Source organism: Myxocyprinus asiaticus, chromosome 13, assembly GCF_019703515.2.
Source record: "Myxocyprinus asiaticus isolate MX2 ecotype Aquarium Trade chromosome 13, UBuf_Myxa_2, whole genome shotgun sequence".
Classification (NCBI taxonomy): Eukaryota; Metazoa; Chordata; class Actinopteri; order Cypriniformes; family Catostomidae; genus Myxocyprinus; species Myxocyprinus asiaticus.
Genome location: NC_059356.1, coordinates 35,609,622 through 35,634,614, shown reverse-complemented (window position 1 = coordinate 35,634,614; position 24,993 = coordinate 35,609,622). Strand labels below are relative to the sequence as shown.

The following is a 24,993-nucleotide window of genomic DNA, read 5'->3' as shown; positions in this document are numbered from 1 at the left end:
GTGCAGGTCATATGGTGTAACTCTGAGAAAAATTTGTTATATTTTTGACTCAAAAACTTTTGACTCAAAAAATTGTTTTGTAGAAAGTGCTTTTCTTTTTTTCAAAAACCTGTGAAACCAAATTTGACACAAAGATTACATTTCTGCCTAATTGACACGTTTTAAATTACATTTAAATGATTTCTCATTTTTATCACCTCAGACAGTCTTATTTGTAAATGACCCCATTATTACTATTATTATTATTATTATTATTATTATTATTATCATCATTATTATGACACATAGCTAAGAACCAGAAAGGAATGTTACAGAGATGAATGATACCTCATACATAGGGATCTGTGCTGGAAGTTAATCTCCATTCAGTGACAAATATTGTGTCCTCTCTAGATGGAGAAGCCGCCATTGCCCAGTGAGGAGGATGGGTGTGTACTGGCTGAGGGCCATTCAGAAGTGGCTCTGGTATCAGTAGATGATGGAGGACCTGTGGGTGCTGATGGGCAGATGGATGACCGGCCAGCATGGGACAGCAAGCTGCAGTATGTTCTTGCGCAAGTGGGCTTCAGTGTTGGTCTGGGCAATGTTTGGAGGTTCCCCTACCTCTGCCACCAAAATGGAGGAGGTATATTTGTTTGTTTGAGCCTCCATTATATATGTGTTTCTAATATAATTTAAAAAAACGTAACTACACGGAGGTCATGTGACGCCATGCGAGGAGCAGACATGTAAACAACGAGCTCTGCGCACTTTGCTATTTTTTGTATTATTTTCATGTTATAATCCGGTGAGATTCGATACACCCAGCTACATATTTGTTCTTTGAGATAAACATGGGAAAGAAGTCAAAATCCTTGGGCTCTGGAGACATTAAAAGACACTTACGTGCTCAAGCTGAAACCTCTGACGGGCCTGCAGAGCAGGGACTCGATTTGAAAGGTGCAGCGGGAGAAATCCAGCGTCAACTGTCCAACATGTCTGTGATGCTGACGAAGGTTGTTGCTGACTTGGAAGATCTCGCTGTCATACGTCGATCGATTACATCGATGGAAATTCTCTGAGTTGGTTACAAGATTGGCAGATGTTGAGAAACGGATCGATTATCTGGAGTCATCGGAGAGGGAATTATCCGCTAATCCGCTCACAACCAAAATAGACGTGGAAAACATTTTGGAAAAACTGGAAGATTTGGAAAATAGGAGCCGACGAAATAACATACGGATTGTTGGAATTCCTGAGCATGAAGAAGGCAGAGATATGGTGAAATTTCTAGACGAGCTCTTCCTGAGTCTGCTCGACATAACAGGCCATAAGCTGGAAATCGAGCAAACTCACAGAGTCCCGGCTCACAGATCTGCTGAGGGGGACTGACCCCGATCAATTCTGGCCAAATTTCTGAGATCATCCGATAAATATCTTGTGTTGCGCGAGGCAAGGAGCAAAGGAAAGCTTTCTTGGAAGAATCACAATATTTTCTTGTTCCCGGACTTTGTAAATTCGACAGGAGAGAAACGCGATCGATTCAAGGAATGTAAGAAACTCTTACATCAACGGAAGATCGCTTTTGCACTGATGTTTCCGGCCAAACTGAGAATAGATACTACGGATGGCCACAAGTATTCACGTGTCCCAAGCAAGCACTGTCCTTCATAGAAACAATGGGTGAGTAAGCCATTTGGTGGTTCTCATGTAGCTCCAGAGTGGATTAACTCGCTGTACTTACTCTGGCTGTCTGAGGAAGCTGGGCGCCATTTTTGTTTCCGTTTGTGTTGGTTTCCGCCTAGTGGCTGGAGTTTGTTTTGTGCAATAACACTCCTTCAGGAAACTTTTGCATGGACGGAAGATCGCTTTTACACTGAAGTTCCTGGCCAGATTGAGAATGGATACTAAGGATGGCTGCAAAATATCTACATGCCTACACAAAGGATGTCTTTTATAACGTTGACTGACTGAGTAAGTCACGGTGTATTTTTTTTTTATGTGGCCTCCGAGTGAATTTGACTCTCTCAATACACTCTGGACCATTCGAGGAACCGGGACGGCTGTTGTTTTTTTTTTTTTTTTGTGCTGGTTCCGCCTAGCGGCTGGAGTTTGTTTTGTGGAATAACACTGCTTCGAGACAGTTGTGGATGAATCCATTCGTTCTTTGTGCTTATATCTCCTGTTGGCTGGAGTTTGTTTTGTGGAGTATTTTTAGGGACATTGGAATGATTAAGTCATCTGCTGCACTCATAAACAGCTGGCTCACTGAACAATTGTTTGTCTGTCCAAGGAAACTGAACGGCTTTATATCGGCTGGAATTTGTTTTGTGGAGGAACACACCTTCGAGACAGTTCTGTGAATGAATCTACACGTTCTTTGTGTATATTCTGCCTATTGGCTGGGGTTTGTTTTACAAATTATTTTCTGTTATGTAGTTTTGCCTCAGAAGATTTGTGCAGAAGCAACGGACTTGAGCAATCCGATGGCAAAGTTGTCATGGGGGCTCTCGTAGGCGTACATGGACCTTTTGAGTTTAGAGGGATTGACGCCGGTTGGCGCTGTCATGCGCGGGGTTAATGCGCACGTTTTTCATTTTTCTGTTTGTTTGGTTCGGGGGGGGGAGTTTGGGGTTTGATTGTTGCATTAATGTTGGAATGTGGTCTGTATAATCTTGTTTTTGACATACAATTTATTTTTTCTATTATATCAAAATGTCAAATGTTAATATGAGTGGGTTACCTTTTTCCACGTGGAATGTGAATGGGTTGGGGCACCCCATAAAAAGAAGGAAGGTTATTTCTTTTATTAAGCGTAAGAAATGTGATATAGTGTTTCTTCAAGAAACACATCTTTCCTCGCAGGAAGCTGAAAAATTTGGGAAGATATGGAGTGGGCATGTTTTTTTTTAGTGCTGGCTCAAGTAAGAGCAGGGGAGTCGTTATACTGATAAATAAACATCTACAATTCAAATCTCTCAAACAGATTAAAGATAAATTAGGGAGAATCATTATTGTTTTAGCAGAAATTCAGGGGCAAAGGCTGGTTTTGGCTAATATTTACACGCCTAACATTGACGATCAGGGCTTTTTTATTGATCTTGAAGGGATGTTGCAAGCTGAAAGGAATATTAAAAGTGTGATGCAGAGCTGAATGTCATCTGACGGCCTCAGAGAATTGAACCCGATTGAATTACAGATATAATACTATTTTGTTGCGGAAAGTGGAGTTTTGGTTATTCAGGGCAAGACAGTCATACTTTGAGTCAGGGGACAAAGAAGGGAAGCTTTTGGCTAGATATATAAAGCAGAGAGAGTCTTTTTCTACCATTCCCTGAAATGTTTACCTTGGCCATTGATATTAATAATGCCTTTAAAGAGTTTTATCTTGATTTTTATAGTTCCACATATTCGTCAACTGATGAAGATATTAGAACATTTGTGGAACCATTAGAACTCCCTAAATTGATGACTGAGCAAAAAAATTCTCTTGATTCTGAGATAAACTTGGAGGAGCTCGACGAGGTAATTAAGGCTTTACCTACAGGCAAAGCTCCGGGGCCAGATGGTTTTGCTGCTTAATTTTTTTTGATCTTATGCTACAGAATTAGCTCCACTTTTGTTAAAAGTTTATATGGAATCATTAAAGAATGGAAAGCTTCCCCCAACCATGACACAAGCCCGGATCAGTCTGATTCTTAAAAAGGACAAAGATCCAAGCGAGTGTAAAAGTTATCGTCCGATTTCCCTGATCCAGCTAGATGTAAAAATGTTGTCTAACAGATTAAGTAAAGTTATGACATCTCTTATACATATAGATCAGGTGGGGTTTATTCGGGGCTGCAGCTCTTCTGATAACATTAGGCGTTTCATCAATATCATGTGGTCAGTAGCGAATGATCAGTCTCCGGTCGCTGCCATTTGATGCCGAAAAGGCGTTTGATATGGTAGAATGGGATTATCTTTTTAAGATTTTGGAAATGTATGGGTTCGGGAGTACATTTATTGGTTGGATTAAGTTACTTTATAGAGACCCTGTAGCAGCGGTACAAACAAATGGATTAATTTCAGATTATTTTACTCTGAATAGGGGCACTCGGCAGGGTTGCCCTCTTTCCCCATTATTGTTCTGTCTTGCCCTGGAACCATTAGCAACCACGATAAGAAAGGAGGATGATTTTCCAGGGGTGATGGCGGGAGATGTGGCGCATAAGCTTCTGCTTTACACAGATGATATTTTATTATTTGTCTCTGACCCCATTAAATCTATGCCTTGCCTTCACAGAATTATTAATTCCTTTTCCAAGTTCTCAGGATACAAAGTCAGTTGGTCTAAATCCGAAGCTTTGGCTCTGACAGCGTACTGTCCTGTAATGGCCTTCCAGCCGGGTACCTTCCTGTGGCCCAAACAGGGCATTAAGTATTTGGGTATTTTATTCCCAGCAAATTTGTCTGATTTAGTTAGTTAATTTTGACCCTTTAATAAAAAGGTTTTCGGGTGATGTGGACAGGTGGGCTTCATTACATTTATCGATTATTGGGAAGGTTAATGTTATTAAAATGAACTGTATTCCAAAATTCAACTACCTGCTACAGTCACTCCCTATAGAGGTCCCCCTCTCTTATTTCAAGCAATTTGATAGCATAGCGAAGTCCTTCATTTGGAATGGTAAACGTCCCAGACTACATTTCAACAAATTGCATAAGCCGATTGACAAAGGTGGGCTAGGCCTACCCAAGATTTTGTTTTATTATTATGCGTTCCCTGGGCCCCTCCCTGGTTTACTATTGAACAGGAATTCCTTGCCCCTATTTCGCCATTGCAAAGCCTTTCTATCAAACTAACCGGAGAAGTTCAATCACACCCCATTATTTCACATTTGCACGTGATTTGGACAAGAGTGGCCAGAGTATTTAATTCAGACATTTATTTAAATGTTGCATCAAGCATATGGATGAACCCCAAATTATGCATCAACAAGTCCCCTTTCAGTTGGTCAGAGTGGATTGTGAGGGGGGTTACTACACTCGGCAACCTGTAAGAGGGTGGAGTGTTGAGATCTTTTGAGAATTTGGGTCATCATTTTGGGATTCCCAAATCTCAGTTTTATAGGTATTTACAGCTGTACCACATGCTCTGTACTGTTTTTGGGAGTAGCACACACCCCCCTAAGGCGGCAGGTGCTTTGGGAGAGGTGATTGCTGCTTTTGGAAAAGGTCATGAGGCATCAGTGTATTACTCCCTGCTAATTCAGAGTCTGGGAGATGGAGCTTTAACTTCTATTAAGAGATTATGGGAGAAAGATTTGAATTTGGTATTGGAGGAGGGAGTGTGGACTAGGATTCTAAAAAATGTCAAGTCTGCATCTAGAGATGCAAGGGTTCGCCTTATGCAATTTAAGATTTTACATAGATTTTATTGGACCCCCTCTAGATTATATAGGCTTGGTCTTAAAGACACACCCACCTGCTGGCGATGCCAAACAGAAGTTGGAGACACAACTCATGTCTTTTGGGGGTGTGTTAAGATTCAAGATTTTTGGTTGAGGGTTCAGAGTTATTTGTGTGATGTTTTGGGCACTCAAGTTTTACTTTGCCCCAGACTTTGTATTTTGGGTGATGAGGCGGTCATAAATTTGGGGGACACATTTATAAAAATTGGGTTCTGACAAGTGTTATGATTGGCAGACAAGTTATTTTAAGGGGTTGGAAGTCAGACAGAGTGCCATCATTTCCGGAGTGGTGTGTGGAGGTGGGGAGGGTGGTAGCTTTTGAAGAAGGGGTATCTTGAGGATTGGGTAATTTGGACTTGTTTGTGGGAAAGTGGGGCAAATATCTGGTATTTTTGGAGGGCTCTCGGGGAGGGACAGTGGAAAGAGAGGTGTAGATGTTATGTGTGTGATTATTATATTTTATTTATTTATTTATTTTTATTAATATTTGTTTTTGTGTGTCTACAATCATGTGGGACCACTAGGGTGTTCTTGTGGGTGGGGTTGGGGGGGGGGTAGTAATAGAGGGGGTTAAGTGTTGATTCTGATTGTAAATGTTTTTGCTTTCATTTTTTAATATATGAATCAATAAAAAAAATGTTAATCTAAAAAAAACAAAAAACAATTACACTCTGCCTTTATCTCTCTCTCTGTAGGTGCATTTATGGTATTGTATGTGATGCTGTTGCTCATTATCGGGGTTCCTCTGTTCTTTATGGAGTTGGCTGCTGGGCAGAGCATCCGTCAGGGCAGCATCGGGGTCTGGAAGCACATCTCACCCCACCTTGCAGGCATCGGCTACTCTAGCTGCATGGTGAAACACACATACATACCTTCATTGACACGCATGCTCTTATACTATGTGAGCATGTTGTATGAATTCACATGTATGTCGTAGACATGCAGGTATTGTAGTTATAGGAAAGAGTTAGATACATAGATAAGCACCAACCAGTTCATATAAAAGACAAGAAAGAGGCTGGATTCTTATAAATGAGACCAGTCACCAAGTACAGTTGGACCAAAACAAATATTTTTTTAAGTGTGTAATTACCTTTAATTGCATGTAGGCTACATACATATACTATACTAGGAATAAGTCATACTCTCGATCAGACAATTTGATCTTCTTCCCAGTCTAGTGAAAGAGTAGAATGCAAATAGGATTTAGCTATAATAGTGCTTTTAGAGTAAGGGTTTTATGTATCTGTAACTTACAGTAAGACTAAAAGACAATTTATTTATAAGTTGTCTTATAATTACATGCTTTTGTATGCAGTATGTGGTCTTTTTATTCATAATAAGCCAATTCCAGATAACTTATGTCAGTTCCAAAAGTTCATACAAACATGAAAAGAGGATACCAAAGCATTGAGACATGCTCCACCTCACTATTCATTCAGTTAATTCATTTCGGCGAGAATTAAAGGGATAGTTCACCCTAATATGAAAATTCTCTAATCTTTTACTCACCCTCAAGCCATCCCAGATGTGTGACTTTCTTTCTTCTGCTGAACACAAACAAAGATTTTTAGAAGAATATCTCAGCTGTAGGTCCATACAATGCAAGTGAATGGGTACCAAAATTTTGATGCTCCAAAATGCACATAAAGGCTGCATAAAAGTTATCCATAAGACTCCAGTAGTTAAATCTATATCTTCAGAAGCGATATGGTAGTTGTAGGTGAGAAACAGATCAATATTTCTCCTCCCTGCCCAGGAGGTGGCGATATGCAAAAAGAATGCGAATCGCCAAAAAGAAAAGAAGAATGTGAAAGTAAAAGTGGAGATTGATAGTAAAAAAGGACTTAAATGTTGATCTGTTTCTCATCCACACCTATCATATCACTTCTGAAGACGTGGATTTAATCACTGGAGTTTTATGGATTACTTTTATGCTGCCTATATGTGCTTTTGGAGCTTCGAATTGTTGGTACCCATTCACTTGCATTGTGAGGACCTACAGAGCTGAGATATTCTTCAAAAACTTCTACTTAAAAAGATATTCTTCCAAAAAAAAAAAAAAGAAAGTCAAAAAGATTTTGTGATTGAGATAGCCCTAGATATTGCCGACTCCCTGATCAGTGCCCTGACTACTGAAGGGAGCTGATTGAGACACACCCAAGTTCACAGTAACAAAATGCAAGGTGTGAACCCTTTGCAAAGCCAATTAATGTACCAGCATGATGCATTCACAAAGCTAGATGCCATCCTACTAATGAACCAAAAGTTCTTAAATACAGTGAGGTCCAAAGGTCCACATTTAAAATCTGGGAGTTTTTTTTAACTTAAACTTTGATATAAAAGCAAACTTTATGGTTTTATGCACTCTTTCTATTTAACTATTAAAATGTAATGTCATTTTCCCACTGCACGTTACGGTTCGATTCGACTCGACTCTGTTCGCATTACTTTTCTGAGCTTGCTTTTCCACTGCAGTTTAGTGCAGCCTCAACATGGGTGGGATTATAGGCTGATCATAATAGTTGCGTCGCCCCATCCAGCTCTCGTTGGATCCTCTCCTCGGCTACTAACGAGAAGAACGTCTGCACCTCGTTTATTGACCACGGTGTGGTTTTTGCGCACAGCCATTTCTTTTTACAATTCGAAAGTCACGTGAACAAATGATACTGCTATCGCTGTTGCTAACTTTAAAACTAGCGGGTTGATGTCCCGTGTCACAAATCCAGTGACGCTGGTAGTGACGATTCTCTCTGACCAATCAGTGATCTGCAGGGTTTTGACGTCACATTTAGTATCAGCTCGGCTTGCTTGGAACCTCAACCGAGATGGTACTAAAAAAAGTACTAGGTACCAGGTGCTATCCACAGTTGAAAACCCCCAAAAAGCGTGCAAAGTTGAGTCGAGCCGTACCGTGCAGTGGAAAAGCCTCATACGTAAATGTATAGATACAGAAACATACAATAGAAGCATTTTTTTCACTAGTGGTAAAAAATTTTGATTCCACTGTATTGTAGTAGTAAAAGGCTGAAGTTTTATATAAATTATATTACAATTCAACTTGATTATAATTAATTAATAATTTTGCTTCATCGTGTGAACAAAAACATTAGCCTGAGCAGGTTGAACAGGTGTTTTGTCCAGGCCTAAATGTGCCAATGCCATCTGTAGTAGAGCCTGACCGATATGGGATTTTTGAGACCGATACCGATTTTAGAGGGGGGAAATTCACCGATTACGGATATGGTGGCCGATATAGTTAATTTTTGAGCTGGAATGAAAACAGACCTATTCTATGTGGATTGTGCACCGATTTTGCACCGATATGACTATGCAACTTTCTTAAATATTTATATCAAAGAATATTTGACATTATTATTATACATTGTCAACAAATTCTAGAAATGAACACTGAGAAAATAAAGAATAAATAAAAATACAATAAATAACTAAATAAGCATCAGTACTGTATGTTCAGTATCAGTCAGTTACTGACCATTTAAATAAAGAATAAATTAATATTATAGCTAAATAAACATCAGTACTGTATGTTCAGTATTAGTCATTTGCTGACCATTTAAATAAAGAATCAATTAAAATTATAGCTAAATAAAAATCAGTACTCTATGGTTAGTGTCAGTCAATGGCTGACCATTTAAATAAAGAATAAATTAAAATAATAGGTAAATAAAAATCGGTACTGTATGTTTAGTATCAGTCAATGGCTGACTATTTATATAAAGAATAAATTCATATTATAGCTAAATAAAAATCAGTATTGTGTGTTTAGTATCAGTCAGTGGCTGACAATTTAAATAAAGAATAAATAAAAATACAATAAATAGCTAAATAAACATCAGTACTATTTAGTATCAGTCAATGGCTGACCATTTAAATAAAGAATATATTAAAATTATAGCTAAATAAAAATCAGTACTGTATGTTTAGTATCAGTCAGTGGCTGACAATTTAAATAAAGAATACATAAAAATACAATAAATAGCTAAATAAACATCAGTACTGTTTAGTATCAGTCAATGGCTTACCATTTAAATAAAGAATAAATGTAAATACAATAAATAGCTAAATATACATCAGTACTGTTTAATATCAGTCAAATGCTGACCATTTAAATAAAGAATAAATAAAAATACAATAAATAGCTAAAAAAAACATCAGTACTGTTTAGTATCTGTCAAATGCTGACCATTTAAATAAAGAATAAATAAAAATACAATAAATAGCTAAATAAACATCAGTACTGTTTAGTATCAGTCAGTGGCTGATAATTTAAATAAAAATACAATAAATAGCTAAATAAACATCAGTAGTACTGTTTAGTATCAGTCAATGGCTTACCATTTAAATAAAGAATAAATAAAAAATACAATAAATAGCTAAATAAACATCAGTACTATTTAGTATCAGTCAATGGCTGACCATTTAAATAATACATTAAAATTATAGCTAAATAAAAATCAGTACTGTATGTTTATTATCAGTCAATGGCTTACCATTTAAATAAAGAATAAATAAAAATACAACAAATAGCTAAATAAACATCAGTACTGTTGAATATCAGTCAAATGCTGACCATTTAAATAAAGAATAAATAAAAATACAATAAATAGCTAAATAAACATCAGTACTGTTTAGTATCAGTCAAATGCTGACCATTTAAATAAAGAATCAATAAAAATATAATAAATAGCTAAATAAACATCAGTACTGTTTAGTATCAGTCAGTGGCTGACAATTTAAATAAAGAATAAATAAAAATACAATAAATAGCTAAATAAACATCAGTAGTACTGTTTAGTATCAGTCAATGGCTGACCATTTAAATAAAGAATACATTAAAATTATAGCTAAATAAAAATCAGAACTGTATGTTTATTATCAGTCAGTGGCTTACCATTTAAATAAAGAATAAATAAAAATACAACAAATAGCTAAGTAAATATCAGTACTGTTTAATATCAGTCAAATGCTGACCATTTAAATAAAGAATAAATAAAAATACAATAAATAGCTAAATAATCATCAGTACTGTTTAGTATCAGTCAATGCTGACCATTAAAATAAAGAATAAATAAAAATAAAATTAATAGTTAAATATCAGTAGTACTGTTTTGTATCAGTCATATGCTGACTATTTTAATACTGCCAGTCAATTAAGGGCAGGATGTAAAACAAGAAGCATTTACACCTGCCGAGTCAAGAGATAAACAGCAGCAGCGGTGTTACACCGTATTCTGCTATACAAGTTCAGGGGAAACTTTCAATGATGGAAATATTTTAAATATTACATTTTGTAAATGCAATGACTGGAATTGTTCGGTTGAAGGGGGTACCAAACTGAATCCTGAACAAAAGAGTTTGGTGAATACATGTTTACACATTAGCTTCCAATCAGCTGACAAGCAATGAAAGTAGATACGTGGTTAGCTAGTTAGCTATAAGCTCGTTGACACGGAGAGTAAAAGACGGATGTTTATTTACTTTCCAGCATTGTGTCTCACCAACTAGGTAACAATGTAGCGTGAAATCAGCATTCAGCAGACACAATCCACCACCGCACCGTTGTCTGTTGAGCTGCAAAAAGATGCTCTGATGTTTACCTTTCAATGTGCTACATTACTGACTGCACTGACAAACTATAGCTGGCTAACATAACAAACAGATGTGATAAACATGAGTGACATGTTTGTCAGGGACAGGGTTAACGTTGTATTAGTTATACTGAAAAGGGGAAATTATGGGGTCATTGTTTATTAACTTTCCAGGATGTATTTCACAAACTAGTAAGCAACTTACCGTGAAGACACCACTTAACTCCGTGCTGTCACCAGAACACCGTCAGCTCAGCTCTGTAAACAATGGAGTCGGAGCACGCTCTGCTGGACAATCTACGTTATGACACCAATTCTAAAGCATTGTTTTCTGCATTATATGTTCTGAGAAAAAGTTTTCATATCGGTAAACATATACGCCGATACCGATATATCTGTGATAAATCGGTTGGGCACTAATCTGTAGTACTGACAAAGTATCATCCGAAGAGGATGGGCCCATCCCCGATGAATGAACAGAACCCCCGCGCGAGCCACTTGTAACAGGCAGGTTGGAGAACACCTCCTGAGAGGGAAAATGCATAGTGCCATCAACCAATTCTTCATCATGAAAATGCGAATTGGAGGCACTCATGGAAAGAGCATCCAAATCAGTATTATGTGGAGTTTCAAAGTCACCCTCTGATGTGTTCCCAGTGGGAGCGGGCGAGCTTGAAGAAGACGCTTAATCTCTGCCATTTCTGATGAGAGATTAGGGACAGTCTTTGACAGCAAATGCTCAGAATTGTCAGTTTGTGGCACAGGTTTCTTTTTCGCCGGTAGAGTGCCAGCTGCTGCCGGTGTACGGCGCTTTTGAGCGCGCCGCGGGACTGAATCATGTTGTGTGAGGCTAACAGGCAAACGAGGATCCAACTCAGCGAGGCGAAGCTGCCTCTCCAACATCGGCAGCATACTACAGTGCAAACACGTATCCGTCAAAGCCTCTCTTAAATGCTGAATTCCTAAACGCGATGGGCAGCGATCGTGTCCATCATCAGGAAGAAGCATATTCGGACACAGTTTACAACTCGGTGGAAAGCAGGTGACAAAGGAGCCATGAGCCATGATTCATCCGAATAATATACGGCCTTAGCCGATAATAAGCGAGCCCGGGGAATTCAGCCATCAAATATAATCTTTGGATAGAACCGAAGATAGTTGAAGCGTGACAAAAAAACACCTAGAACAACACGTGAATGAATCAACTGGCTGTCGGATAGCACCAATATAGCTATAAAGCTCTGCACGATAGTAACTATGTAAAAGAAGATAAATAAAAAAATAATTGTAGGCTTTCTGGGAAATTGTTACCTAAGTGCAGTCAGACACCAGACACCGAATAGTACCGTAAAGCACAGAGTATCGTCAACGCTAACAATCAATATAAAATAATATACACTCACGTATGATGAAAGATTAAAAAATTCATCCAAATAATGGAATAGAGCGCGCTGTCACAGCATGAGAGAGCGAATCCTCGCTACTCAGATAAGCTGCGCTGGACAGCGCGGAGAAGACAACAACCTATCATATAGCGAGAAAGCGAAAGAGGCTGGGCACAACGTGACTTTGTTGTTATTATGTTCTCGACCTATCTGGCTGGCACTGCGACTATCCACTAGTGCTTAGCACTACCTCTGGCAGTCAGGAGGAATGAAACGGAACAAAATTAGAATTTTAACAGAAAAGTATTCTACATGGGGTTTGGTTTGTCCTGAGACTATAGCACAGGACCTGCTTTAGTTGACTGTTGTGGGAGGTGTTGGAATTTTTTTTTTATTCACACATACATGGTTTTATTCATACATACATGATGACATATGTTTAGCTCTGTGTTTGTATGTGCTTCATCTGTATATGTGTATAGATGTGCATGTAAAGGGAAAGAGAATGTCCTGTGTGTATTTGTATTTTGTGATAGCATGATAATGTGCACCATTAATTAAATCAGAGGGCAACAGTTGTTCTAACGTTGGTAGCCAATCTTTCACAATATGTGTGCTGTGTGTACATTTGCACGTGCGCTTGAATAATGGAAATATAGTAGTTATTGACCCTGGCTATGGTATGACTTTCTCTCTCTTTGGTTGTAAATCATATGTTAATACCAACATAAAGTAAGTATCTGACCAAAGCTTAATCTATGCAAATGTCTATTTTACACTCGCTTTTTTTCCTTCAGGTTTGTTTCTTCGTGGCCCTGTACTATAATGTGATCATTGCCTGGTCTCTGTTCTATATGGGGAATTCATTTCAATATCCATTGCCATGGGAAAATTGCCCTGTCTATATGAACACAAACCAGACAGGTGTAACATTCACACTTCAATACACACATTTACCCACACTCCCTGCACATTGCTTGTCAGTGATATCTAAGGTTTATATTATACAGCAGAGTAATAACTAATCTCTTCTGCCCGTCTTAGTAAAAGAATGTGCAGCAAGCTCTCCTACCTCATATTTCTGGTTCAGGAAGGCTCTGGACATTTCAGACTCCATAGATGAGTCAGGAGAATTGAACCCCATCATGACTGGTTGCCTCCTGGCTGCCTGGGCCATAGTGTGTCTTGCAATGATCAAAGGCATCAAGTCTTCTGCCAGGGTAAACCACAAACATGCACATACTCTCTCACATGTTTACATAGCTATCTACATAGGAACATACTATAGACTTCTGTTGTTTTATATAAATCTAATTAGAGTTATAGACTAACCCAAACCATAACTGTAAAAAGTAATTTTTTGCATTAAAAAAAAAAAACACAAAAAACATACTTTTTTGCTTTATTTGTGAATCGTTTTTCCCGGATGTACTCACAGGGAGGTTTTGTCAGATATACAGGTGCATCTCAATAAATTAGAATGTCGTGGAAAAGTTCATTTATTTCAGTAATTTAACTCAAATTGTGAAACTTGTGTATTAAATAAATTCAATGCACACAGACTGAAGTAGTTTAAGTCTTTGGTTCTTTTAATTGTGATGATTTTGGCTCACATTTAACAAAAACCCACCAACTCACTATCTCAAAAAATTAGAATATGGTGACATGCCAATCAGCTAATCAACTCAAAACACCTGCAAAGGTTTCCTGAGCCTTCAAAATGGTCTCTCAGTTTGGTTCACTAGGATACACAATCATGGGGAAGACTGCTGATCTGACAGTTGTCCAGAAGACAATCATTGACACCCTTCACAAGGAGGGTAAGCCACAAACATTCATTGCCAAAGAAGCTGGCTGTTCACAGAGTGCTGTATCCAAGCATGTTAACAGAAAGTTGAGTGGAAGGAAAAAGTGTGGAAGAAAAAGATGCACAACCAACCGAGAGAACCGCAGCCTTATGATTGTCAAGCAAAATCGATTCAAGAATTTGGGAGAACCTCACAAGGAATGGACTGAGGCTGGGGTCAAGGCATCAAGAGCCACCACATACAGACATGTCAAGGAATTTGGCTACAGTTGTCGTATTCCTCTTGTTATGCCACTCCTGGCCTCTTACCTGGGCTAAGGAGAAGAAGAACTGGACTGTTGCCCAGTGGTCCAAAGTCCTCTTTTCAGATGAGAGCAAGTTTTGTATTTCATTTGGAAACCAAGGTCCTAGAGTCTGGAGGAAGGGTGGAGAAGCTCATAGCCCAAGTTGCTTGAAGTCCAGTGTTAAGTTTCCACAGTCTGTGATGATTTGGGGTGCAATGTCATCTGCTGGTGTTGGTCCATTGTGTTTTTTGAAAACCAAAGTCACTGCACCCGTTTACCAAGAAATTTTGGAGCAATTCATGCTTCCTTCTGCTGACCAGCTTTTTAAAGATGCTGATTTCATTTTCCAGCAGGATTTGGCACCTGCCCACACTGCCAAAAGCACCAAAAGTTGGTTAAATGACCATGGTGTTGGTGTGCTTGACTGGCCAGCAAACTCACCAGACCTGAACCCCATAGAGAATCTATGGGGTATTGTCAAGAGGAAAATGAGAAACAAGAGACCAAAAAATGCAGATGAGCTGAAGGCCACTGTCAAAGAAACCTGGGCTTCCATACCACCTCAGCAGTGCCACAAACTGATCACCTCCATGCCACGCCAAATTGAGGCAGTAATTAAAGCAAAAGGAGCCCCTACCAAGTATTGAGTACATATACAGTAAATGAACATAATTTCCAGAAGGCCAACAATTCACTAAAAATGTTTTTTTTATTGGTCTTATGATGTATTCTAATTTTTGGAGATAGTGAATTGGTGGGTTTTTGTTAAATGTGAGCCAAAATCATCACAATTAAAAGAACCAAAGACTTAAACTACTTCAGTCTGTGTGCATTGAATTTATTTAATACACAAGTTTCACAATTTGAGTTAAATTACTGAAATAAATGAACTTTTCCACGACATTCTAATTTATTGAGATGCACCTGTAGCTAACTTCTGGGGAAAATTTCATCTTCAAACTACTGCGAAGTAAACCCTCACACACAGTGTTTCTTATTTAAACACATGCAAAACCTAATATGTTTTTTATGTGTACATGTCAGCTTGCCTTCATGAAACCCAAATCTCTTTCATTTTTGGCATAAATGTGCAATGGTTTTGAATTGTAATCTAAAGCTGAAATGACAAAAATGAAAAGAATAAATTGATATTCATGAAATACATGAATATATTAATCAATTTTTTTGACCTATCTGTTCTTTTTTTCCAGGTGATGTATTTCTCCTCTGTGTTTCCTTATGCTGTGCTGATCTGTTTTCTCATTAGAGGGCTCATGTTGGATGGTGCCATAGATGGCATCAAATATATGTTTTATCCTAAGGTGACAACAAAAGCTCACACTCTTCCCCTTACATGCAGAAATATATATTTTAGTCATAGAAAGAGAATTGTGTATCCTGTTATCCTTAAAAACATCCCAAAACATTGCAGTTAAACTATTTAAACATGATTCGTAATCTTACTGTTTTTCTGTCTCTCTCTGTTAGTTGGAGATTTGGAGAGAAGTGCAGGTGTGGCGTCAGGCTGCCACACAGGTGTTCTTCGCACTGGGTCTGGGTTATGGCTCTGTGATTGCTTACTCATCCTATAACCCTGTGCACAACAATTGCCACCGTGACGCCATCATGGTCTCTGGCATCAATTTCATGACCTCAGTGTTGGCCTCCCTTGTTGTCTTTGTGGTCCTTGGTTTTAGAGCCAAGAACGTTGCCCTGAACTGTGTTGCAACGTGAGTTAATTTGCATTTTTGGCACAAATGCCAAAATTCTCACCCTTATTACATCTATGGAATGGTTTAAGTCTGGTCTGTAGGAATAATGTAAACAGTGATGTTGTAATCCTGCACTTTTGCACTTTCTATCTTGGTTGAACAACTGGTGGTGACAGTTCATCATCTCACTGTTCATCCTCATTTTTTTTAATTCCCTCATACTGACTACAAAAGCAAGTACCATAAAATACCATGCTACTACCTTGTTTTTTGTTTTGTTTTTTTGGACATGGTATCATGGTATTTTTAGAGATGTGTGGTATGGTTGTACCTGTTTTGTACATATACTGTACCATGGTATTTTTTAAGTATCTTGAAGGACCATATAAATACCATGGTACATGAATATGGTAAACATTTAGTACCATTGTTGTATATATAAAAGTGCCATGGTATTACCATCTGATACTATCACTGTACCATGGTACCACCACACAACTTTTATAGGGGGAACTACATTACCATAATGTTAAATGACTAAGTTCAGGCATGAAACTCTAAATGGCACAAGCTGATAGGTTCTTCAAACTTGTTATCTGTTAGCCAATCAGCTCGGTCACATGTGATACATCAAGCCAATCGGCTCACATGGTGCAAGCCCTTTGATGTGTAATCAGGTTGCCAATCAGCTTGCGTATTCTCTTTGCCTAACATTTAAATTTGCTCAGTTTGCAAGTAAGCTGATTTCACTGCAGCGTGCTGTGAGAGTTTTCTCTAAAACCCTCCACCTCTCCAGCACCACTTGTCTAGATCTACTACATGGGGATTGTGTGTATGTCTAATTGTGCAGCAGCATGCCATACATGCTTCATGCAGCATGTCTTGTATTTCTCTAATTGAGCAGCAGCAGCCGCATGTCCACATGCTTGACTGATTTTTGTCTTTGTATGTTCTAGCAGTAGCAAGTCTTCGTACTTGCTCTGCATAGCAGCATCTTTAACAGATCTCGTCCGCAAAGACCAATGTCCTATCAATATGTCATACACATTAACATGCTTAAACTTTCAGAGAGTTGTTATGACTGAAACATAGTTAATTTTGAGTCAGTTATGATGAATAGGTTTCCCTGTTAGTGTACATTAATCGCTATTAAATTTATATTGTATTAGGCTATTTCTTAGTATTGGTATTACAGGAATGTTAATGTTGCTCTGCAGTAATGTGGCCAAGCTGGCAGGAATTGCAACAACAGGTTCATCGCAGCATTGGTGGCCATGGTTCAACATGTCTGACCCCAAATCAGTGGGTCTACAGGAATACAGAGAATGGTACAGCCACTATGGAACTCTGCTGGGGTCAAACATCACAGACTGTGACGTGGAAAGGGAAATGAGCAAGGTAGGATTACATATTCTATTTCTAGTCAGTTAGACATACTGCCATAATGAAATGGTTCATATTTCATTTTATAATATAAAATAATGAGTGCACACAATGGTTTTCTTTACTCTTTCCATCCCTTTCTCTCCTTTCCTCTCAGGGAGTGGAAGGGACCGGTTTGGCATTTATAGCATTTACAGAAGCAATGGCTTTGTTCCCTGCAAGTCCATTTTGGTCCGCCTTGTTCTTTCTCATGCTGCTGAATTTGGGCCTCTCCACCATGTTTGGAACCATGCAGGGAATTCTTACCCCACTCATGGACAACTTCAGAATGCTGGGCCACCGCAAGACCATGTTGACTGGTACACACATGCAGTCACGCACTCGCACACTAAAATTAGAGGACATTGTGCCTTAAATATAACTGTCACATAACCAGGCTGTACATTAGTCTGAGATTCAGCCTATCATTGCATAATTTGGTTGCAATTCTGGTGTTACGTCTTTGTTTCACAGTGTATGGCTGTGCTGTTGTTCTTATGTGTTTTATTTTGATTGACTCAGTGTAATTTGCAGTGTGTAGCTGTATCCTGGGCTTCTTCATTGGTCTGCTCTTCACTCAAAGAAGTGGCAACTATTTTGTGACCATGTTTGATGATTATTCTGCCACATTGCCGCTGATCATCGTGGTCATCTTTGAGACTATCAGTGTGGCATGGATTTACGGTGCTGATCGGTGAGAAGAAATGTGAAATCATTAAACATTATGCAGAGTTGGGAATTGAACATTATGCAGAATTGGCACCAATACATTGTTATTAGAGTTTTATCTATAACAGTGATGTTATAATTGTAGGTGGTATTTGATCCTCATTGTGTGTCAGGTTCTTGGATGATGTGGAAGTGATGTTACACTGGCGCCCCCCGGTGGTGTATCGCTACATGTGGAAGTATGTGTGCCTGCTCAGTATGGTAGGACTTCTAGCTGCCAGTCTTCTCCGTGTGGTCCTCAAACGACCCACTTATACAGCATGGAATCACAACACGGTAATAAACCCACTGATACAAGCTGGAACTTTTTTGAAATAACTTTAGATTACTTTAGATACAGTGCATCCAGAAAGTATTCACAGCACTTCACTTTTTCCACATTTTGTTATGTTACAGCCTTATTCCAAAATGGATTAAATTCATTATTTTCCTCAAAATTCTACAAACAATACCCCATAATGACAACGTGAAAGTAGTTTGTTTGAAATCTTTGCAAATTTATTAAAAAAACAAAATGAAAAAAAAAAAAATCACATGTACATAAGTATTCACAGCCTTTGCTCAATACTTTGTTGAAGCACCTTTGGCACCAATTACAGCCTCAAGTCTTTTTGAGTATGATGCAACAAGCTTGGCACACCTATTTTTGGGCAGTTTCTCCCATTCTTCTTTGCAGGACCTCTCAAGCTCCATCAGGTTGGATGGGGAGCGTTGGTGCACAGCCATTTTCAGATCTCTCCAGAGATGTTCAATCGGGTTCAAGTCTGGGCTCTGGCTGGGCCACTCAAGGACATTCACAGAGTTGTCCCCGAGCCACTCCTTTGTTATCTTGCTGTGTGCTTAGGGTCATTGTCCTGTTGAAAGATGAACCTTCACCCCAGTCTGAGGTCCAGAGCGCTCTGGAGCAGGTTTTCATCAAGGATGTCTCTGTACATTGCTGCATTCATCTTCCCCTCGATCCTGACTAGTCTCCCAGTTCCTGCCGCTGAAAAACATCCCCACAGCATGATGCTGCCACCACCATGCTTCACTGTAGGGATGGTATTGGCAAGGTGATGAGCGGTGCCTGGTTTCCTCCAAACATGACACTTGTCATTCAGGCCAAAGAGTTCAACCTTTGTTTCTCATGGTCTGAGAGTCCTTCAGGTGCCTTTTGGCAAACTCCAGGCGGGCTGTCATGTGCCTTTTACTGAGGAGCGGCTTCCGTATGGCCACTCTACCATACAGGCCTGATTGGTGGAGTGCTGCAGAGATGGTTGTTCTTCTGGAAGGTTCTCCTCTCTCCACAGAGAAATGCAGGAGCTCTGTCAGAGTGACCATCAGGTTCTTGATCACCTCCCTTTCTAAGGCCCTTCTCCCCCAATTGCTCAGTTTGGCCAGGCGACCAGCTCTAGGAAGAGTCCTGGTGGTTCCAAACTTCTTCCATTTACGGATGATGGAGGTCACTGTGCTCATTGGGACCTTCAATGCTGCAGACATTTTTCTGTACCCTTCCCCAGATCTGAGCCTCGAAACAATCCTGTCTCGGAGGTCTACAGACAATTCCTTGGACTTCATGGCTTGGTTTGTGCTCTGACATGCACTGTTAACTGTGGAACCTTATATAGACAGGTGTGTGCCTTTCCAAATCATGTCCAATCAACTGAATTTACCACAGGTGGACTCCAGTCAAGTTGTAGAAACATCTCAAGGATGATCAGTGGAAACAGGATGCACCTGAGCTCAATTTTGAGTGTCATGGCAAAGTCTGTGAATACTTATGTACATGTGATTTTTTTTCCCGTTTTTTTATTTTTAATAAATTTGCAAAGATTTCAAACAAACTTCTTTCACATTGTCATTATGGGGTATTGTTTGTAGAATTTTGAGGAATATAATGAATTTAATCCATTTTGGAATAAGGCTGTAACATAACAAAATGTGGAAAAAGTGAAGCGCTGTGAATACTTTCCGGATGCACTGTAACATTGGAGATTTTAGTTGGAATTGTGCAGAACTTTTGTGCAACTAGATTATCAATAGCATAAGAAATGGCATTTCTGAATATTATTTCTCGTTGTCTCCCTCTGTCAGGGTTCTGAAACTAGTCTTGAGTACCCTGGCTGGGCTCTGGCAATGCTCTCCATGTTAATCATGGCAGCATCTCTTCCTGTGCCCATTGGCTACCTGCTATCCTATCTAAAAGATGGATGGAGCCAATCAGTGGAGGTGGGTGAAGCAGAGCGCCAAAAAGAACGATACTCCAAATGTAACTCCACTGAATCAGAACCAAATAACCAGCACTCCTTACTGGATGAAGACGGGGGTCTGCCCCGTTCCACCTTTCTTCCACTGGGTGCTGAGCACTACAGGCTGCTCCCACAACAGGAAGATGAAGAGGAAGAGGAAGAGGAAGACACAGGGGTTTAAAACATGGGAGAGGACAAAAGGCTGGGGAGTAAGGAGATAAACCGGTGTTTTGGGGCAATGCGAAGAAAAATACAGGACTATTTATTGATCAGGATTGGATTATTTAATGGTGTGGAGGGAGACAGACTCCATTTATTCTCATTATGCTAATGAACATTCATGAAAAATACATCTGTCAACTACAGCCCTCTATGAGAGGGACACTTTTTATAAGTGTACTAACCGGTTCTTGAAACCCTCAATGGAGAGCCTTAGTTATATGTCCTATACAAGAAGTGCCTTTATCTTCATAAATGTACACACTTAGAATTTTATATCTGATAACAGCTTCACCAAAGGAAGAGCAAGACATTTAATGCAACACGTTGAAGTTAATAACACAAGTAAATATGGTAGAAGACTATTGGAGGTTTAAAGGAATAGTTCACCCCAAAAATTAAAAATCACTCATCATTTACTCACCCTCAAGCCGTTACAGATGTGCATGACTTTCTTCTGCAGAATGCAAATGAAGATTTTTTAGAAGAATATTTCAGCTCTGTAGGTCCATTCAATGCAAGTGAGCGGTGGCCAGAACTTTGAAGCCCCAAAAAGCACATAAAGGCAGCATAAAAGTAATCCATACAACTCCAGTGGTTTAAACCATGTCTTCAGAATATGATCGGCATGGGAAGGAAACAAAATCAATATGTAAGTCCTTTTTTTACTATGAATCTTCACCTTTGACCAGCCTTGACCAGTAGGTGGCAATATGCATGAAAAATGCAAATCGCCAAAAAAACAAAAAAAGAAGAATGTGGAAATGAAAGTGAAAGCAGAGATTTATAGTACAAAATGACTTAAATATTGACCTATTTCCCACCCACACCTATCATATTGCTTCAAAAGACATGGATTTAACCACTTATGGATTACTTTTATGCTGCCTTTATGTGCTTTAAGAAGCTTCAAAGTTCTGGTCACCATTAACTTGCATTGAATGGACATACAGAGTTGAAATATTAATCTAAAAATCTTTGTTTGTATTCTGCAGAAGAAAGAAAGCCATACACATCTGGGATGGCATGAGGGTGAGTAAGTGATGAGAGAATTTTAGGGTGAACTATTCCTTTAAAAATACTATAATTATACTGATTGTTAGAATACTAATATGATTTTATGTATACTTTCCTGTAAGGAAATGGTATTTTGAGCTTTAAAGATCACAGTGTTTCTTAGAATAAGAAACAATTAGCTATAACATTTCTTAATGTAGAATAAGTTTTAGCATTGAATTGGTTACAATACCAAGTGTTTAAATTGTATTGTTGTATAGTATTATTAGTGTTATAATAAGCATGAGCATAGTTACATGGAATGTCAACATCCAAATTATATCTAACATGAATTAAGTACAGTATATGAATAGTTTTCAGTGATGATTAAATAACACATTTCCTTTTGTATAACCACAGGTCATAGTGTAAATTACCTGGCTATCAAATGCTGCATATTGCACAAAAATTAGGTCAAAGCTACATTGTCAAGCAGGCTACAAAATTCACGGTTGAGCATCACGCTCAGGAGAATGATACACAAAAGATAAACATATAGTTCATACTGTTAAATCTTTTAATTTTCAGGTTTTTACCACCCTACAGGTAAACTTAGACTATTCATTACCATAGTGGTATAAAGACATTTCTGATGGGGGACTAACGAGTTAGTTGAGGTGTGTGAAATAGCACTGTCTGTGACAGCGATGCCAAACTGTTTATTTGCTGTGACTGCACACAGAGAAAAAGCTTTACATGCATAGTGCTGATTTGTACTGTGATATCAATAGATAAAGCAATTTGAACTGTTTCAAATTGCTGGTATGTGCGTCATCAGGTTGAATCATGATTTTGCATTCATTTGAACACAAATAAACAAGGCAGCTTCATTTCATGCCCCTTGATGTGGGTGAGGGAAAGTGAGCTTTTGGTCTGTTTCAGGCTGACCAGAAAGAAAGATTTTAGTCTATGTTTTAGACTGATCCACAAGAAAGAGTTTTTAGTCATTAGACTAAAAATGAAAGTTTCTTTTTTTAATAATTTACTTTTATGCGGTAGTTCGTGCTTTGATTTGTGTACATTGGGGGGTGTTTGCATGTTCACCTCTTTTGTGAGTGTTCTCCTTGTATACTTCACATACAGTACCTCTGCTGTATTATAATTATAGAGTATGGGTGTGGAGACTTCAGTGTGTTTGTGTATGTGTTATAACAAATATTTTGTTATTCCCATTGCAAAGTTGTTCTAAGTTGAAGAATTGCCATATATCTGGTCTGTGCCAAATAAAAGGTTCTTTGGTCATAGGTGTGAGATCACATTATTTCACACTATTTTGCCCACTAGACTGGCATCTCAGAATTTGGCTTGAGCCATGAACCAAGTGCGCATTTATAGCCCTCCTGATATGTAGTTTCTATAATAAACGCAAGGTGGCGATAGACTACCCATAAACTTCTACAATGGGGAATTGTTCAAGGCTCATCAGATGCTACGGATCCACCCTGCTCCCTAAACGTACTTTTATTGAAAGGTGACACATTGTGTAATATGTGGCTAAATATTACCGGCCAGTTACATTATCATTATCAGAATAAACTATGTAAAAAATATTATAAATTCCCTCACATATAAAATCAGAGCGAATTCCGTTAGGGGCCGTTCACACCGAAAAGGTTTTTGCGTCAGTCCGCGCTGTTTTTCAACTGTTTTTCTATGCAAACATACGCTCGACGAACGTTTTTTGCGTTTTTTAGACGCCGTGCCAAGTTTACAAGTATTGTATGTGTTATAAAGTCACCTTCACTCAAATACACCTGCGTTTGTACCGCTGCGTCTTGCTTTTTTAGTGCAAGAACAATTTCGGCGTGAACGGCCCCTATCTCCGGTTTTGTGTTTGATTTAGCGCTTTCTTAAAATATTGTTTTTTGTTTTTTTGTTTTTTTAACTAAGTCATACAATACCGAGTGTTAGCAGAACACAAAATTCGATTCTTATGCATATGCTACATCCTTGCCCTTTCAGGAAAAAAAATATATATATATATATATATATAGTATATAGGAGTAACGGAATACATGTAACAGGATTACGTTTTTAAAATACAAAATATAAGTAACTGTATTCCACTACAGTTACAATTTAAATCATTGGTAATTAGAATACAGTTACATTCCAAAAGTATTTTGATTACTAAAGAGATTACTTTGCATTTTATTGTCATTTGTTTCATTTAATATTTAGTCCTTTCAGATGAAAAACATTTATACATATAAATGATGCGATCCAAAGTGCATTTGAACAGCGGTGAAACACTTCCTTATGATGTGTTACATTCATACTAGCAGACAGAGAAGTAAGTCTGAAGTAAGTTTGAAGTAAGTTTGGAGCAGAAGAAATAGAAATAAACCTTGTGTAAATTGTCAGCTTTACACTAAGCTAAAATGCTATTTCTAGCCATTTTACATGCACGTTACCAGGCACGATCATATTTTTTTATCAAGAAAATTCACATTGGATCATCATTAAGACCTTTGATATTATATATATATATATATACGCACAGGGTTGGGAGGGTTACTTTTTAAACGTATTCCACTACAGATTACAGAATACATGCTGTAAAATGTAATTTGTAACGTATTTCGTTAGATTACTCAAGGTCAGTAACGTATTCTAAATACTTTGGATTACTTCTTCAGCACTGGTAGATTTTTTTTCACTTGTTTTGACTATAAAAACTCTGCCAGTACAGTAAGACAAAATACACATGTTAAAAATACATTCTCTGAAAAACCTAAATATCTTATGCAGAGTTGTTTCTAAAACAAGTTAAATCAAATTGATCTTGTTTTAAGGATTTTTAGATATTTTTACAGGAAAACAATACAAAAATGATTATCAAGAATACGATTTTTGCCCTAATATCAAAGGTCTTACTAGAAAAAAAGAAATTATGATCCAACTTGAATTTTCTTGATAAAATAATATGATCGTGTCTGGTAACGTGCATGTAAAATGGCTAGAAATAGCATTTTAGCTTAGTGTAAAGCTGACAATTTACACAAGTTTTATTTCTATTTCTTCTGCTCCAAACTTACTTCAGACTTACTTCTCTGTCTGCTCGTATGAATGTAACACATCATAAGAAAGTGTTTCACCGCTGTTCA

General features: G+C 38.3%; 1 protein-coding gene across 1 annotated transcript in view; it reads left to right on the top strand.

Annotated features, from left to right (window-relative positions):
- Window positions 1–21,310, top strand: part of LOC127450494 (sodium-dependent neutral amino acid transporter B(0)AT2-like) — a 37,746-nt gene extending 16,436 nt beyond the window's left edge. Inside the window, exons 2-12 of the mRNA XM_051714665.1 lie at window positions 394–625; window positions 6,128–6,285; window positions 13,227–13,353; window positions 13,474–13,649; window positions 15,732–15,842; window positions 16,009–16,250; window positions 17,450–17,630; window positions 17,773–17,974; window positions 18,189–18,348; window positions 18,497–18,659; window positions 20,457–21,310. Coding sequence (XP_051570625.1) covers window positions 394–625; window positions 6,128–6,285; window positions 13,227–13,353; window positions 13,474–13,649; window positions 15,732–15,842; window positions 16,009–16,250; window positions 17,450–17,630; window positions 17,773–17,974; window positions 18,189–18,348; window positions 18,497–18,659; window positions 20,457–20,792 — 2,088 coding nt within the window. The 3' untranslated portion in view covers window positions 20,793–21,310. The remainder of the gene's footprint in view (window positions 1–393; window positions 626–6,127; window positions 6,286–13,226; window positions 13,354–13,473; window positions 13,650–15,731; window positions 15,843–16,008; window positions 16,251–17,449; window positions 17,631–17,772; window positions 17,975–18,188; window positions 18,349–18,496; window positions 18,660–20,456) is intronic.
- Window positions 21,311–24,993: the final 3,683 nt, after the last annotated feature.